Source organism: Sorghum bicolor, chromosome 5 (genome assembly GCF_000003195.3).
Source record: "Sorghum bicolor cultivar BTx623 chromosome 5, Sorghum_bicolor_NCBIv3, whole genome shotgun sequence".
In the NCBI taxonomy this organism is placed as follows: domain Eukaryota; kingdom Viridiplantae; phylum Streptophyta; class Magnoliopsida; order Poales; family Poaceae; genus Sorghum; species Sorghum bicolor.
Window position 1 is genome coordinate 19,398,506 of NC_012874.2, and position 17,802 is coordinate 19,416,307.

At 44.4% G+C, this 17,802-nt stretch overlaps 1 protein-coding gene across 3 annotated transcripts; it reads left to right on the forward strand.

The window, feature by feature from the left end:
- On the forward strand, positions 8,927 to 13,797 carry LOC8071804. 3 transcript variants are annotated; one of them, XM_021460776.1, is made up of 9 exons: positions 8,927 to 9,636; positions 10,666 to 10,901; positions 11,205 to 11,338; positions 11,599 to 11,798; positions 11,913 to 12,194; positions 12,292 to 12,350; positions 12,450 to 12,486; positions 12,600 to 12,969; positions 13,072 to 13,797. In XM_021460776.1, exons 2-9 carry the CDS (start codon positions 10,769 to 10,771, stop codon positions 13,498 to 13,500), a joined length of 1,644 nt encoding a protein of 547 aa, XP_021316451.1. In that variant the 5' UTR covers positions 8,927 to 9,636; positions 10,666 to 10,768; the 3' UTR covers positions 13,501 to 13,797. The 3 variants fall into 3 exon arrangements, with proteins under 3 accessions (XP_021316451.1, XP_021316453.1, XP_021316452.1); XM_021460778.1 differs by having other exon boundaries at positions 10,760 to 10,901; XM_021460777.1 differs by lacking the exon at positions 8,927 to 9,636 and having other exon boundaries at positions 9,643 to 10,901.

The following is a 17,802-nucleotide window of genomic DNA, read 5'->3' on the forward strand; positions in this document are numbered from 1 at the left end:
TAATTTCAAATCTTTGACCATCTCAAATACCTCTGCCCCATCTCGGTTGCCTGGCTTGTGAAAGCCCTAGTTTGGTTTTGGATAATTGATGAAACCCTAGTAGTAACCTCTATGCTAAGTGTGTGTAGACTTAATGAGGTTGGTACATGCCAAGTAATGGAGCAAGTGATGATCATGGTGATGATGGTGATGACCACAAGATGATCAAGTGCTCAACTTGGAAAAGAAGAAAGAGAAAAACAAAACCCTATGGAGATCAAGGCAAAGGTATTGCTTAGGGTTTTAGTTTTGGTGATCAAGACACCATAGAGGGTGTGATCACATTTAGGATAGATAGCCGTACTATAAAGAGGGGATTTCTTTGGCTAAGCGGTTATCAAGTGCCACTAGGTGTCATTGTTCATGTGCATGCATTTAGAACCTAGTGAGCTAACTTAACTCCTTCGAAGAAAATGATTGTGAAAATGCTAACACACGTGCACATGTTGGTTTACACACGTTGTGGATTCGGCGCTTTTCGAGAAAATGAAGTGCATATTTTCTATTGCGCCGGTGGGAAATTTGGAGAAGTTGCGGGAGTGTTTCTCGCTCAGAAAACACTCACCGGACGCTGGCTTCTGGAGCACCGGACGCTGCGTCTAAGCGTCCGGTGCAGACAGTGCCTGGCCCAGCTAGGGTAAGGCACCGGACGATAGGCACCGGACGCTGGCTTGAGCGTCCGGTGGTTAGCGTCCGGTGTGCGGGCGTTTTGCGACCCTCTTTGCGCATGGGTCCGGTGAGCACCGGACGCTACCGGTGCTTAGCGTCTGGTGACCCGCAGGTTTGCGGATCTCTCTGCGCATGAGTCCGGTGTGCACCGGACGCGTCCGGTGCCAACTTGATCAGCGTCCGGTGCACTGCAGGTGACCGTTAGACTCTGACACGAACGTTTCAAAAGGCGACACGTGGCTAACGTGGGAGCACCGGACGTAGGTGCTGAGCGTCCGGTGCCCCTTTAAGAGCGTCCGGTGACCCCGAGTTTTGCCCAGTGAAAGAGCCAACGGCTCTATTTGTTTGAGGGGCTATAAATACGTATTTGGCCGGCTTGAGGCTCACCCCTCTTGGCATTCTAACATACTTGACATCCTTGTGAGCCTAAGCAAACACCTCTCACTCATCTCCTTCATAGGTTATACATCTTTGTGAGATTGGGAGTGATTCCAAGTGCATTTGCTTGAGTGATTGCATCTAGTGGCACTTGGGGATCGATTTGGCTGCAGTTTTCTTGTTACTCTTGGTGGTTGCCGCCACCTGGACGGCTTGGAGCAGCGGAGGAGGATTGGCACGAGTTGGTGATTGTTCGTGGCATCTCCCGGTGATTGTGAGGGGTCTTGTACCTTCCCCGGCGGAGAGCCGAAAGGTAACTCTAGTAAAGTGCTCGTGTCATTGAGTTACCTCACTGTGGGTAGGTTCTTATGGTGTCCTAGTGAGGACGAGGTTCGTGCTACACCTCTTAGCCACCGAACCACCAAGTGTTGGTCGACACAACGGGGACGTAGTGTGCCGGCAAGCACGTGAACCTCGGGAGAAAAATTGTGAGTCTCCATTGTGATTGTTCATTAGATTTCTCCCAGTGATTGGACTTCATTTTATTGATTGGTTCATCCCCTCTACGCGGCGGTATAAAGTTCAAACCATCTCTTTACATTCCCACAAACTAGAGTAGCTTACTTACTTGTATAGAAACTTTAGGTAGCTTTCTAGTGTAAGTAGTGACATAGCTCTTGTGTGCCTAGTGATTATATCAACTAGAATTGTTGGATAGGTGGCTTACAAACACCCCATTAGAGCTAGAGCAAAAAGCTTCGCTTTGTTATTTACTAACCTCTTGCTCTAGTGAGTTTGTAGAATTTTTAAATAGGCTATTCACCCCCCCTCTAGCCATATTAGGACCTTTCAGCTTGGACCGGTGTTCTGCCGTACCTTTAAAATGTTTGCCTTTCTTTCTCAACTGGTGGTTCTTAGCAAGAAATCGACGATGGCCAAGGTACACGACCTTTAGGCATTTTTTCAAATAGATAGCTTGAAGGTCACCAAAGCAATGGGTGCAAGCATTATATCCCTTGTTTGTCTGTCCTGAAAGATTGCTTAGAGCTGGCCAATCATTGATTGTCACGAACAACAATGCCCATAGGTCGAATGCTTCTTGTTTGTACTCATCCCACATACGCACACCTGGTTTGCTCCATAGAAGTTGGAGTTCCTCAACCAATGGCCTCATGTAAACATCGATGTCGTTGCCAGGTTGCTTCGGACCTTGGATGAGCACCGGCATCATAATGAACTTCCGCTTCATGCATAACCATGGAGGAAGGTTGTAGATACATAGAGTAACGGGCCAAGTGCTATGACTAGAGCTTTGGTCCCCAAAAGGATTAAATCCATCCGTACTCAACGCGAACCTTAGGTTTCTTGCATCCTCTGCAAAGTCCGGGAATTCTCTATCGATTCCTCTCCACTGAGAACCATCAGCAGGGTGTCTCAACATGTTGTCCACCTTACGGTCTTCTTTGTGCCATCGCAACAACTTTGCATGCTCCTTATTTCTGAACAAACGTTTTAGGTGTGGAATTATTGGAGCATACCACATAACCTTGGCAGAGATTCTCTTCCTCGAACGTTCTTCATCCTCAACATCGCCAGGGTCATCTCGCAAGATCTTGTACCGTGACGCATGGCAAACAGGGCATTCATCTAATTTCTCGTGCTCGCCACGGTACAGGATGCAGTCATTAGGGCATGCATGTATCTTCTCGATTTGTAATCCCAAAGGGCAGACGATCTCTTTTGCTTCGTATGTAGTGGTGGGTAACTCATTAGGCTTCGGAAGCATCTTTTTTTGGATCTTCAGTAATTTTCCAAATGCCTTGTCAGAAATACCATTCTCTGCCTTCCACTGTAACAACTCCAGTGTCGTTCCTAGCTTTTTCTGTCCCTCTTCGGCCGACAGGTAGAGTAGCTTCTTGTGATCCTCTAGCATTTGGTCAAATTTAGCCTTCTCCTCTGCACTTTCGCAATCTCTCTGTACGTCGCGAATGACATCACCAAGAGCATCGTCATCATCAATGTTACTGTTTCCTGCATCCTCGTCTTCTTCACCTTCGTCCTCTACTGCGAAGTCGCAGTATTGAGCAAAAACATCGTCAGGGTACGCTTGCTCTTCTTCACCTTCTTCCATCATAACCCCGGACTCTCCGTGTTTGGTCCAACAAATATAGTTTGGCATGAAACCATTCGTGAACAAGTGCAAGTAAATTTCTCTTGAGTTTGAAAATTCCTTCAAATTCTTACAAACGGCACATGGGCAGCACATAAAACCATCCTGCTTATTTTGCTCCGCCACTCTGCGGAATTCTCGCACGCCCTCAATGAACTCGTTGGAGCGGCGATCAGCATTGTACATCCAATGGCGTGCCATTATCTACATTATCATGGAATTGTAATTTTTCTATTAAAAGCTATAATTTTATCAGTAAAGAAACTTAATTTCAAGAATTTTTAAAGTGAAAAAAAATTTATTTAACAATTACGTGTTAAGAACACGTAATTAAAGTGCAATTTATTATTTAACAATTAAAGTGCAATTTATTATTAATATTTTAAAATAAGAACATGAACATATTAAAGTAAAAAATATCCTATAATATCTATAATAGAACTTAACATGATTCGTGTATACATAGTAGTAATGATTTGTGTATACTAGTTTTTAGCGGGCACACACTTAGCATCGTTCAAAAAAATTCAAACATGAGAAGACGATGATTGGAGAGATGACAACATGAAATAATTAAAATAGACATATGTCCAATATAAAATTACATATGGCGGTGAGAAACAGAGGAGGATGAAGCTAGCAACCTTTCAAACAAATCGACGACGGCGTAGAAGCGTTGAAATGGATCGATCGCGGGAGATGAGAGCAATAACAAGAAAGAACAATGGAAGAACAAGCAAGAATAAAGGAGCTCGGGCTCAGGCAGGGAGAGAAAGAAGGGAGGAGGGTGATTCAATTTATAGCGGGGAGGGTTTAGTCTCGGTTGGTGTTGCCAACCGGGACTAAAAATCTACCTTTAGCCCCGGTTGGTGCCAAAGACCGGGACAAAATGTTTAGTCCCGGTGGGTGGCATAAACCGGGGCTAAATGTAGGTCTTTAGTCCCGGTTCGTAACACACACCGGGACTAAAGGTCCCTCTCCGACAGCGCCTGACACCGGAGCCGTTGCGGAGGGACGTTAGTCCCGGTTGGCTTGCTTCACTAACCGGGACTAAAGATCTCTTTTGTCCCGGGCGCTAAAAATGCTGGAACTAAAGGTCATTTGGCACATCGACGAAAGGTCTATTCTCTGGTAGTGACCATCACACATTTTTTTACCACCTAAAGTAGGAAGACGGAGTCAAGGGAAACCTATAATTCAATTTACATGGTACTAATAATTAGCTGTTTGAGGAGAGATCCCTAAATAGAAACACTGCTCAAACCAAGCGGCTTTTTTTTAAAACAACAGAACTGGTTTAAGTTTGAACGACGACTCGCCGGAGACGACAGTTTAGCTGTCCGCGACCGATCGATCGGAAGCTAAGTCGGCAAGTCTGACGCGGCTGAGCTTATTAACAGACTCGGCTGCCTTCCAACCTCCCCCATCCGGCTCGGGGCGATCCGGCGGTCTTTGCCGACGTCGCTGTCGTGGAATTTATGTGACGGTGAGCAGACCGGCAAAATCTAACGATAAGTCGGAAAGCGACGACGACGTTCCGATGCGGCGCCGTCGACGACGGCGACGGATGCCACTACCGGCAGGCAGGCCGGTCGACCGCGGATAAAGCATCACCGGTCCGAGTTCGGCTGCTGCCCGCTGCCGTGCACGAGTTCGATCGGAACTGCCGGGATCTTGTGCGGGCGACCCACGGTGTCTTCTGTAGTATTGAGTACTAGTAGTATGTAGCTAAACTGCTAAACGCCCCTCTAGAAAATGGCAAAATCGGCCTTCACCTCTGTCAAACACTCAGAAATCGGCCGGGATATGCACTCGGTTTTTTACTACTATATGGTAACATGTGTGCGCATCTTACAACACGTCTACAAATAAAACCATTAAAGACATTTGAAGAGCTAATCTTTGGTCGATGTCACTATAAATTCTTGTGTATTTACTGTTTATAAACATGATTTACCATCTAACAAATATTAAAAACTTGACTTTTGCCAATAGAAACTAAATTGTCCTCTGGCTATAGGCCATGTTTAGTTCCTAGTGAAATACAAAATGTAAAATGCCAACTACTTTGGAATGACGAAATACAAAATACCAAAGTATTTAGGGTTATGTTTAGTTTCATCTAAAGTCAAATTTTTTTGAGCTTATTATGGCCTCTTGAGGTTCTTTTAGGATTTTTTGGCCTCTTGAGGCCAAAATTCAAAATGGAGAATAACCACCTTTTTTTCTAAAAAAATACATGCTGTTTAGTTTTATTATGCAAAATGATGAACTAAAACCTAAAAATTTTTTGGATAAAAGGGAAACTAAACACCCTATATATGATTTCGAATCTTCATCAATGATTTGTTTTGCCATTGTCTTTTAGAAAATAGCACGCATTTAATGGGTGCCATGTAAAACATACCTAGAATGGAATGATGATGACATGTCAGTTTACTGTTGTGCTTTATAGAGCATCTTCAAAAGACTCTCTATATCCATTTTAAATGTTAGACATACAGAATTTGATGAAAAACTACCCTTCAACAACTTTTCTAAATGGCCATTCAAATAGACATCTTACATTCCGGATTTTTCACTATCTAAATATAGAAGACGAGAATGACTCTGCAGACTATGCATGAGAAATAAAAAAACTATTGGAGAGGAGAATATATAGAAAACAATTTTTATGTAAATGAATCTCCAAATGATGATTTAAAGGGTGAAATTCAGAAAAGCTCTTGGAGATGCTCTAACGTGCCATGTTTGTGTATCCAAGCTGTTGCTCCAACATATCCCCTCCGTCTAAACTAAATAAATTTCTAAGGTTTAAAATTTATCTCACAAAATAACACTACAAAAACATGGGATTACCTTCTTAATACAGAACCTAATCTTGGATGCATGGAAACGATAATTGCCAAATCCAGAAGATATCCTCTAGAAAAGAAAGAAGATGAGGGTACATGTCTTAGAGCATCTCTAAGAGTACACCATATCTCTTCTCCATCCATTTTTTTAGAAAAAGAAAAATTCATCTCCAAGAGTACACATATCCCTTCTCCATCTTTTGTCAACTGCGCGCATCGCTCTTCCCCATGCGATCAATCTAAAGGTGGAAGGGTGTGGAAAGAAATAAAGAGTAGAAAAGAGTTCCTGATGTAAATGTATAAGAGAGAAAGAATATATAAAGGTGGTTACGATGATTTAGAAATAGTATAGGATTCCTGATGTAAAAATTGTCTTCTATATTTTAGGAATGGATTATTAGAATTTTTTGATATAACCTTGTTTTTTCCTCCCAATACCTTTTTAGGAGTTGTAAAATTACATGTTTTTGGGAGGAAAAAATAGGACACTCTTGGAGATGCTCTGAGCGTCCTTATTCTATCTAAAAATTATCTTTTAAAAAGTTATATATTTTGGGATGAAGGTAGTAGGGTATTAATATTGAGATAGATGTGTGTTAAAAATTTTAAAAGTTATTTATTTCGGGATGGAGGTAGTAGGCTATTAATATTAAGATAGATAAGTGTTAGAAAATTATGGATAAACTTGTGGCTGGTACCTCTCTCTAATTTGTTCATATTGTCACATAATCCCTCCATTCCAAATTGGATAATATTTGTAGCTTTTCTAAATACATAGTTTCTGTTATACACTTAGATATACACTTTGTTCTATATACATAGTAAAAGCAATATATAGAAAAGTCAAAACAACTTCCAACTTGAAATGGAGGAAGTATTATTTATATAATTTGTTATTTTTTCATTGGATGTAATGAATCCATATTCATACTTTTATCCTTTGCACCGTACCTCCATATATTTTTAGCATATGTTTAATTCAAATCTTACTTTAGCTATATGTTTTCATGGAATGGATATGATCAGTGCTAGGGATAGAAATGGAGTGGATAGAGGTCAAGGGTAGCACACCCAAAACCCGACTAAGCCCCAAATCCCATTCATGCTTTCACTATTGGAATTCCTCGATTTACATAAGTTTTAAACTCCTAGAGAACGGCCAAATGATGGTAGGGAACATAAGAATTCATGCAAAGATCATACACATCAAGAGTGAGCCAGAGTAGAGCCAACATGTATTCTCTTTGTGTGCCCTTAGAAAGGAACATAGATCTACCAATACCAAGATATGTTGATTTCGGCAAATCCTTGCATAAAATTTATAAAAAAAAGAGCGTCAAAATTGATGACACCAAGTTGGTATCATTAGATATACCATACACAATATATATTTTTATAATATGTTCATTTGGTATCACAAATATTTTTATTTTTTCATAAATCGGCTACACATTAAAAAAGATTAACTTAAGACAACTTTAGGAGTTGATTTATTTTAGGAGGGAGAGAATATCTGGCAAACATAGAGACAAATTAAAGCTCATAAATATGTACCTGAACTTGTAGACTTTTACTTATAATCCTGAAAGTATTCCAATTGGGTTATTAAAAGCTGCCTTTGCATGCTAAGTCGGCTACTTATTGGCTTATAGAAATAAAAAATGTAAAACCACAACTGGTCTATATTTATTGGGACATCAAATGCTACTAAAAATTTTGCTTGGTGAAGGTTACCTTGTAAACATGCTCCTAAAACTAGTTAGTTCAGTTATTCCCGATCCACATAGAATCCAACTGACCTTCCTGTGGGGGCCCCACGGAGGTTCTTTCTTTGGTCATCCTATTCAGCTCTTCCATCAAATAGGAGGCTTTTAAGCTTTGACCTCTGTTGTCCAGCTAACCTAATCAGCATTTCCACTAGCACTAAGGCCAGTCTCAATGAAGTTTCATGAGAGTTTCATGCACATTAAATATGCTGATGTGGCGCTATAGTAATGAAGAGAGATGATAAGAGTTTCATGAGAGTAAAGAGAGTTTCATCCCTATGAAACTCCAATGCACTGTTTCCAAAATATAGATGTGTTGGAAACTGGGCTATGAAACTCCGATTGAGAATGGCGTAAGACCACTGATACAGGCACCGGTAGATATTATTTGATAATTGTGCTTGTTAGTTCCAAGGCGCCAGATTTTTTTTTTTCTTCCAAGGTCAAAAAAATTTTCAGCTTCCTACGCCACTGTGAACGCAAGGAGGAAAGATGCAAAAGGTGAAGCCGAAAGCAACACGGCAGAATCGTTTCTTGCCCCCTCTTTCTGCCTGCGGTTCTCTTTGATGCGCAGCCCCTCTGTCTTTTCAGAAATTGCATGGGTGGTAGTGGTACTGAAATTAACAGAACGTTATATTTCTTACCATATCGGTACGCATGCAACCTCTGTCTTTTCAGAAACCGCGTACTGTTACTTTGAACAGATCTTCATTTTCTGTATGTCATCGTTGAGCCATTTCTAAGCATTCGATTCTGTAGCACGTTCAGAGGTTTTTACGCATCATTGTGGGGATACGAAACACGCTGAGGTCGTTTCTGCGAAACTGCACCAGTCTACAACTTCGTCCGTTATCCCTGCCCCGGTGCCCCCGGCTCCTCCTGTTCTGCCGACTTCCGCACACACACACGTCTTTGAACCAAGGAAGCTGCAGCGGCAGAAAGGAAGGAGAGAAAGATGGTTAACTGAAAAAAGAAATCCTAAACAAGTGCAGAAACTGAATGGAAAAAAATCCATTGGATTTGAAGTGATAACAGTTGTTCGTTGTTCCACGGACTCCATTAATTCCAGTTCAAACCCTTTTCTATTCTGTCTCTTTTCTTTCTCGCCGTCGTCATCGATGGCTTGCCTGCTTTAACATTCGTTCCTTGGCCTGGGGGGAGATTTGGTGCGAGCCAGCAGCAGCAGCGAGCGTGCGTGCGTGCATGCCTGGCGGCAGACAGCCGGTGCCGGCCGGGTGCAGCGCATCGCATCGTACCAGTTCCTCCATGGACAAGGAAAGCATGCCGCTTTATTAGATTTCAGACAGACAGACTCCCCTTGCTTGCTTCCGTCCGTGTCCACGTCGATCGCCTCCTCTTTTCCCTGCTCACTCATCGTCATCATCGAGTATATAAGCGCGCACACACGGCATGCGTGTTGTCTCAGGTGCCCGCGTTTGACACGGCCGGAGAGACGGAGAGAGAGAGAGGTGGCCTTGTTGGACTTCGTTCGTTCTAGAGGAGACAAGGATCGGAGGTGTTGTGTTCTCAACTGTATGATGCGTGACTGACTGGGAAAGGGAGGCCACGTCTGGGAGTTTTGGAGTAAATGGCGAGAGGGACGCCAGGAGGAGGAAGGTGGTAGCTGGGAGCCGGGAGACGGCGCGCGGCAGGCGGCAGCCTCTGGGCTCTCTGCTGAAATTCTCAGTCTTCTGCGACGGCTACAAGATCAGAGAAGCGCGCTGCGTTTGCATGGGAGCAGGCGAGAATTCTGCACCAGGTGAGTTTCAGTTTCAGCGCTTTGCGATTGCGATCCATGTATTCCTGCTCAGGCTTTGCATTTACAATTCGTGGTGCTCTGTTTCTCCTGTTCGAGTTCGAGCTTGCGAGGTTTCTACCTGTATTTCTTGATGAAGCGTGTGATTGGAGAACACAACACGTTTTCTTTGTCCGTCTTGCCTGCTAGAAACTTTGGGGGTGTCTGGATCATCTCGTTTCCGCTCTGCTAGGGGTTTTCTGTTGATTTCAGACTTCAGTAGCTGCAACCTGCAATCGGTGAAAGAAAGCGTCTTTTCGTTTTTCTGAAGTGAGAAGAACTGAATTGCCCTGCCTGTGATCATTTCACATTTCGGGACCGCGCATCTTCTCTGAAGAAGGGTTTTAACTTTACGATTGACTATGAGAGGAAACTTGATAAATCCACTGCGTGTTGACACTGCACTTTGTTCCCATTTTTTTTCCTAGTGTTAAAGTAAAAGCTAGATATTGATAGTTTGCTGCTGGTGTCTAAATATCTGAAATGCCATTCTGATTTTCAAACTTTCACATGGCAGTAGTAATCCATATGTGTGAAATTAAGTTTTTCCTTGAAACTCCTTCAGTCTTTGTGGTGCGAAAATAGCACTGCCAATCTCACCGTATTCAACGGAGTGACATTCCCGGCATGACTCTGTTGTTTGACTCGCGCCTGTTAAAGTTAGGCACGGAAGCAAATTCAGCAGCCTAAAATGTGACAGGAAGTCAGGTCATCTTCCAACAAGTCAGTCTGAAATATGTGTCCAACGACGCCACATTAGAAACTAGAATTTATTAGGTTCTGACGACTTAGGCAGGACCAATTTGTTCACTTGAGAATTCAGTAGTGTTTTTCTCTCACGACAAATAAGCAAATAGTATTTTCAGTCATAGCTTATCAGCCAAGCGAACATATGCGTAGGTTCGGCCTAACCATGTTGGAAATTGTACAGTGGCATGGTTTATCTGTATCAGTGTGTCAGTAACTGCAAATACAAAGCTTACTTGTTTGCAGATCTATTGCATCGTGTCTTTTTGGTTTTTCCTCTCGGTCTTCATATATCTGAATCGAGATCGGAGTGTAATGCTTGGAGCTTTTCTGATGGAAGCTTGCTAGCATGGAACCGAGGAGGTTAGAGCAGTTAGTGTTCCTGCTCTGCTGCGTTGCGGCAATCACATGCAGGTTACACACACAAGCTCAGGCCCAAACAACTCTGCAACACACCGAAACCTCAACTCACACTGGAGCAGGTGACTAACTCTCTCATGTGTTATTTGTATCATATCATAGATAAACCACGCAAAATCTATCTATCGCATCTGATGGTAAGCAGTAACATGCAGGATAGGTTTACTTAGAATAAAATCTTTCAAGAGGTAAAGTAGCATGCCAGGAAAGCAAACTTGTCCTTGTTAACTGTTCTACTATAGTTGACATTGTGCTTATCTGTACTGCATTATTCTTTTATGTTGTTTGTACAGTTCTATTTGACATTTTTCGTGTCGGAAGTATATGTGAATATGGTATCTGATCTTTGTTGCTTGGGTGATCAGTGGGTAGGAATTTGTCAGAGATGGGAAACAGATCGGAGAGCTTGCTGTCTAGAAGAACGAGGAGAGTTGATCCTCTTGAAGGACTGAGGAAGTATGAGGGAGGGTACAACATCACTGATAAGCACTACTGGAGTGTAAGCTCCCTGCTTCTCTGAACTCTGAACATACCTTTTTCTCTGAACTCTGAACATACTATGCAGCCTTTTAGATACTGAGCGTATTATGATCAGGACATAAGTTGTTCACTAATGAAATCATAATACCAAATATGTATTAAAAATGCAATCATAGTACTTGTTCTTGAATGTGAAAAAAATCACTTTCTATATTGATAGACATAACATTAAATCCATGCCAGGATCAAAACTGATCATTGTCTTGTTTACTTTTCCAGTCGACCATATTTACAGGTAGATCTGGATATGTGATGTCAGGATTATGGATTATCGGTGGCATCATTTTTGTTGTAGTTATTCTCATCTCGAAGATTTTCTTCCCAAAAAAGAAAGAAAGATACACTGACTTGGACTATTTCCTTGAGAGATATCAAATTTTGACTGTGATACTCTGTATCCTCCTCACAGTTTTTGTCATGTAAGCTGCGGTGTTACACCAAGAATAATTTAAATTTCAACAGTATTATTGTTGGTCTTCTGCAAACATATGAAGCAGTGCAATTAGTAACCTACTCTGGCATTTTATTCGCAGAGTTTCTTCAGCAGTTGCGCTTCGGGGCACGGTACAATTCCACTCAAGAGCTGAATCTGTAAAAGAGATAATTGGGACGACTGCACTCGAGGCGACAGCGACAATTTACAACATAACAGGTGCCATTGAGAAGATGCAGAACACATCGAATCTGTACAACTACACAAGCCAAGCTTGGGATCATCTGAACTCCACAGTTGAGGCGCTCAACTCCGAAGCCGTGGAGATTCAGGTGAAGGCGGAGAAAAACATGCGCTTGGTTAGCAAGGGAATCAGGACTCTGTAAGAGCTTTTCACATCATGAGCTAGATCAACAGAGTAAAGCTCCTTATGGTGCTTCTTAATCTGCACTGGAACTAAGACATCCAATGATTTTCAGGGAACTTGTGACAATTTTATGTGTGACACTGAATCTTTTTGCAGTTCTAGTGTTACTGGGTAAGTGAACATGATGTAACGTTTTTCAGTATGCAACATTTACCTTGCAGTCTTGCTAGTATAGCTGAATCTAACACACTGCTTCTCTGAACATTGCAGTAGGGAGGCCTCTAAGGCTGCAAAAGTTGTGTTGCTTGTGAGTATCTTACCTTCAGAATTCAGAAAACCCATCTGAAGATACAAACTGAAACCTTGTGTCCTTTCAGTCCTTATTATGTCATTCTGATTACTTGGATCCTTGTGCATCAGGTGCATGGTCTTCTGCTGGATACTGACAGCCCTATTCTGGATGTACTTTGGTCTGTACTACTTCTTCGACAAGTTCGCCGGCGACACGTGTGTCGCCCTGGACGAGTACCAGCTGAACCCTCAGAACAGCACGCTGGGCACCATCATACCCTGCAGCGAGAAGCTCTCCGCTGACGTGATCCTGCACGACGTCGGTGCGGGCATCCATGACATCATTGACCAGGTGAATTCAAACATTTACACGATCAAATCAGAGTACCCGGTGAAGCAGCTGGACTACATCTGCAACCCCTTCACCGGACCGCCGCAGTACCAGTACCAGCCGGAGAACTGCCCCTCCGGCGCCGCCACCATCGGCGACATCCCACAGGTGAACACAACCTTATAGGCTACAGTTTCTGATTCCAGAACAAATGTGTATGTATGGTCAATTGCTGCTGATCTTGACGTGGCGTTGCCTGCTGCCGTAAAGATCCTGAAGAGGCTGACGTGCTCAGACTTCGGCGGCGGCGCCAACTGCCGCCCGGCCGACCTCTCGTCGGCGATCGACTACGACAAGGTGCAGTCGTACACGAGCTCCATCCAGAACGTGCTGGACATCTTCCCGGGCACGGAGCGGCTGGTGAGCTGTGAGCTGGTGAAGGCCGGCTTCGCGGACATCGTGGGCAACCAGTGCGCCCCGCTGCGGCGCGGCGCGCGCGCGGCGTGGGCCGCGCTCGCCGCGCTATCCGCGTCCATGGTGCTGCTGATTCTGCTCGTGCTCGTGGCGACCAACGCGCGCCACCCCGGCGACGACCGCCTGTCCGTGCGGCACCTGACGTCGTCGACCAACTCGGAGATCTCGGAGGCGGAGTTCGCCGAGATGCACGCCAAGAAAGTGCGGACCAGGGTCGGGCCATGAGCTGACCCGACAAAGCTGACATCCAATTCTTTTTGCTGTTCTTTGCCATTTCCGGAGAGGAAAGGGAGAGTTGAGGATACATACTGCCGGCGGTAGAGACCGATCCGGAAGAGATCGTCCACCGCCGGTGCGCCATTGTTGCTCAGATGTTTGGTTTTGTTGTCTCAGATGGTCTGGAGAATCCAGCCATTCTGTTGGTGGTATAGGAGAAGCAATTGGTTTCTGTATATGAAGTATGAACATCAATCTGTAATTGCAAAAGCATTGAAACATACGTGCTGCACAATTTGATCTTTAGGCTCTGTTCCATCGAATCTTTGGACACATGCATGAAATATTAAATGTACATAAAAAATAAACTAATTACATAGTTTGGTTAAAAATCACGAGACGAATGTTTTAAGCCTAGTTACTCCATGATTAGCTTTAAGTGCTACAGTAACCCACATGTGCTAATGACAGATTAATTATGCTTAATAGATTTGTCTTGCAGTTTCCTGACGAGTTATGTAATTTGTTTTTTTATTAGTTTCTAAAAACCTCTTCCGGCATCCTTCCGACATATCCGATGTGACACTCAAAAATTTTTCATCTTCAATAGGGCCTTATATTAACAGTAAAAGGATCTACAGGTCCATCAATGACCTGTCGCGCAGGGAATCCTACACCTCTCCTGTCACGTGTCACGGTGCATATTGTTTTTCTTTAGCAACACAGAGCTTTTATTAATCAGAAAGTACAATCCACTTCGGCTAGCCCCAATAACCAATCGGGGATGTAGTCGAGCCAAAAATAAGAGCTTTCTGGCTGACACCATACTAACTGTTAGAATTAATTAGGATAATTAATCAGTTGATCAATTATTGTAATTCTGTACTTAGCACATGCTAATTACATCCACCAAGTAGTAACCGCATAGGTCCCTTGAGGGCCAAGAAAGCGTTTCGGTTGTGTCTCTGACAAAAGTAACTGCTGTATATACATATATGTAAACAGTACACACAGAAAGGGCAACAATCATTTTACATCCATCACTTTTCGCTTTACGCGTTATCACGCACGCGCTCTGCCAACAACTGCTAACACACAGAGAGGGAAGGAGTTCACCGGAGCACTCGCCGGGAGTTCGCCGGAGTCGTTGTTCATCCAAGGTAGAAGATGACGACTCCTGCTCCTTCCATGAACGCCATGGTCGACGCTGTCACCGACGCCGTTAAAGCCGCCATCGCTCGTGGCAACGCTCACCCTGGTGGAGTCCAGCGCTTCATCATCCAGGGCGCCGTTCGCCGCGTCCTCCGCGAAATTGGCCTTCGCCGCATCCCTCCTCGCCGTTTCCACGGAAATGGAGGCAACGCTGGAGGACACCCAGGGACACCACGCCCAGTACCTCGTTCGTCGAGGTTGGAGTACGCCGCTGGAGTTTGTCCTCGCCACGGACCGGCGATGTTCGTCCGACCGCTGACGACCCCGACGCCCCCATGGAACGGAGGCGGTGGCTCCATGGCTGGACGCCACGGCGCCCCTCCGGCCGCCCCCCGCCGCACTGGGTTTGATGCGTGGCCTCCGGGCTTCGCGTTCGACCTCGACGTCGCGCTCCCGCCTCCACCTCCTCCACCGATTGCGCCGCCGGCGAACCGTCTTCAGATGCGCGGCCGCACCTACGCAGAGGCCGCGGCCACCCCTCCGACGTCGCGCCTTCCTCCCACCAACGCCCTCGGAGCGGGTTTCGCCTCTCCCTCTAAGGGGGAGGCGGCTCCCCATCGCTGAGCCCCTTTGGATGGGCTGGTGGGGGCGGATCCGCCGTCCCCGGCATGCTGCGACGGCCCTTGTGGCCGGAGCTCGCTGGGAACGGGCGATGACTCCCCTGCCGGCCGGCCTCCATGGCCGGACCCTGGGCCTTGGCCCGGATCTGCAATGCGAGGGAAAGGGGGAGGGGAGGAGGAGGTCCAGGATGGCACACGGCGGCGGCGGCCTTCGACGGCGCGGGCGCGGCATCGGCGGCGCTCCAACGCGCGTGGCTACGGGCTTGGCGGCGCCGCTGCTGGCTGCGCACGACACGGCGGCGGCGGCTACCCGCGGCGGCGGCAACTGGCCGGAACGGCGACGACGGCAGCGGCGGCGGAAGTGGGCAGCGGCGGCGGCTGGCAGTTAGGGTTTCAAAACCCTAACTGCCGCCTTTATAGGCCACGCGCTGGGGCTGCCGGGCTGCTGCGCGCCTGGCGGCCTGGGCACCTGCGCTGGCTGCTTGGGCCGGCTGCTGGGCCGCTGCGCGCCTGGCTGGCTGCGTGGCCACTCGCCCGCACGCCTGAGGCTGGGCCGAGCCGCCTGGCCGGCGGGGCTGCCTGCCTGGGCCCGATTTCTTTATTCCTTTAATTTTTCTTTTATATATAGTTTGCAGCAGTATTTTAGTTGATTAACTATTGCTTGTTAGTAATTTTCTGCAAGAACATCAGTTTATTATCTTGATTGTTGTTGCCTCTACCTGCTGTAACTTGTGATTGTAAATATATTGTTGTTTGTTTATATTATTATACAATCCAAGACTTATTTCTATTATATTATTAATATATATAGTGCAACTAAACCCCTTTGCACTACATATATATTCTATATTTGTGACTTTGATAATTATTTTTATGATCTGTTAGTGCACCCAAACCCCCCTGTTTTGCACTAACATAAAGTTACACTTGGAATTTTATAATATAAATAGGGTATGTTGATGCCCCAAACCACAAACCTTGCATCACATACAAGTTAAAATTACTAGTTGACTTAGTAGCATTTTAACAATGCTTTCTATAGAATTAAAATTTAATTACTATAGAACTGAAAATTGCAATATAAAAATATCTTTTTATTTTGGTTAATTGACACAAGGCAATGGAGTTTATGGCAAAGGCTGCGTTTAATTCTTTGTAAATTATCCTGCCTAGAGACCGTGCCATAACAGTGACTTAATCACCCATTACTAAGAGGTCTACATCTTCTTTCTTTGAAAATCGATGACTACCTATATTGTGCACTTAACTAAAATAAAGGTTTTTGGATCGTTATATCAATATATTTATTTTGATAATTACACAAGGTAGTAGAGTCCTGAGCAAAAGACTGCATTTAATTCACTTATGAATTATCTAGCCCTTAGACCGTGCTTAGGTAGCAATTTAATTGCCTACTATATAAGATCTACCCTATGTCATTGGACTTAGAGATTATCTTTCTTGTGTTTATCAAAAATTATAATGACTTGGTTGTCTGGTTTACACACTTTAGTGATTACCTACAACAGTCCATTAACTATGATAAGATATTGTTGGTGCAAAAGTGGATCTACAAACACAAAGGGTTAATACCCGATTCAATGTTAAGGCGTGCCAGCTGATTTGACCTTGCAATCGACAAAGGTGATAACTCGAACACTTTGGTCCCGACAACAGCGATGCGCCCGGATGTCATGGCCAAGAGGTATTCACGCAGAACTCAAGAACTCGTCGAGTTTGACTCGATGAGTTCCTAAGAACTCGTAAGTAAAAAGAAAATATGCGAGTTGACGAAGTCGTCGAAAAGTAGATGTAAAAATAGATGTAAAAGATTTGTATATGATTGATTGATTGGATCTTTTCTTACATCGCTACTAGGTCTACATTTATACCCTGTCTAAAAGAGTTACAAAAAGATACGACTAGGATTCTAATTCCAAACTAAACGAAATCTGTATACAAAACAAACTCTAATAATTATAGAAAACATTAATTTATCTATCCTAGGCGATCGGCACACCATCATCATCTTCCCGACGATTCCTACGCCTTCCTCCACTATCATCGGCAAATCATCCTCCATCGGCATCGGCAACCATTAATATCAGTCATCGGCATAGATCAACCATCATTCCCGGACTTGGTCATATCCTGCTGCTTTATCATCGGCATCATAACCCATCTGCAATTCCTTTGTCAACCAGTCATCACTTTTTTCGCCTGCCGATCCAGGTTCTATAAACTTTCCAGATACGTGTCAAAAAAACGGTGTCAACACATGCCCCCTAATTTCGGAGTATAAATCATTAATGCTCCAAAATTCTCTCCCAATAATGATGCCCTATTCGCAGTTATTCCTTCCCGACAGCAATTAATTACCAAATCCAAACAACATTAACCTGGATCTTCAGCATGCACCTCGAATCTCTCAACCCCCCGAACCAAATCTCCTAATCATCCGCTCATCGGCAATTGTTCTGTTAGAGTGGACTACCGATGAGCCGACCAGGAGATCCTGCACAATAAAATATCTCCTAAA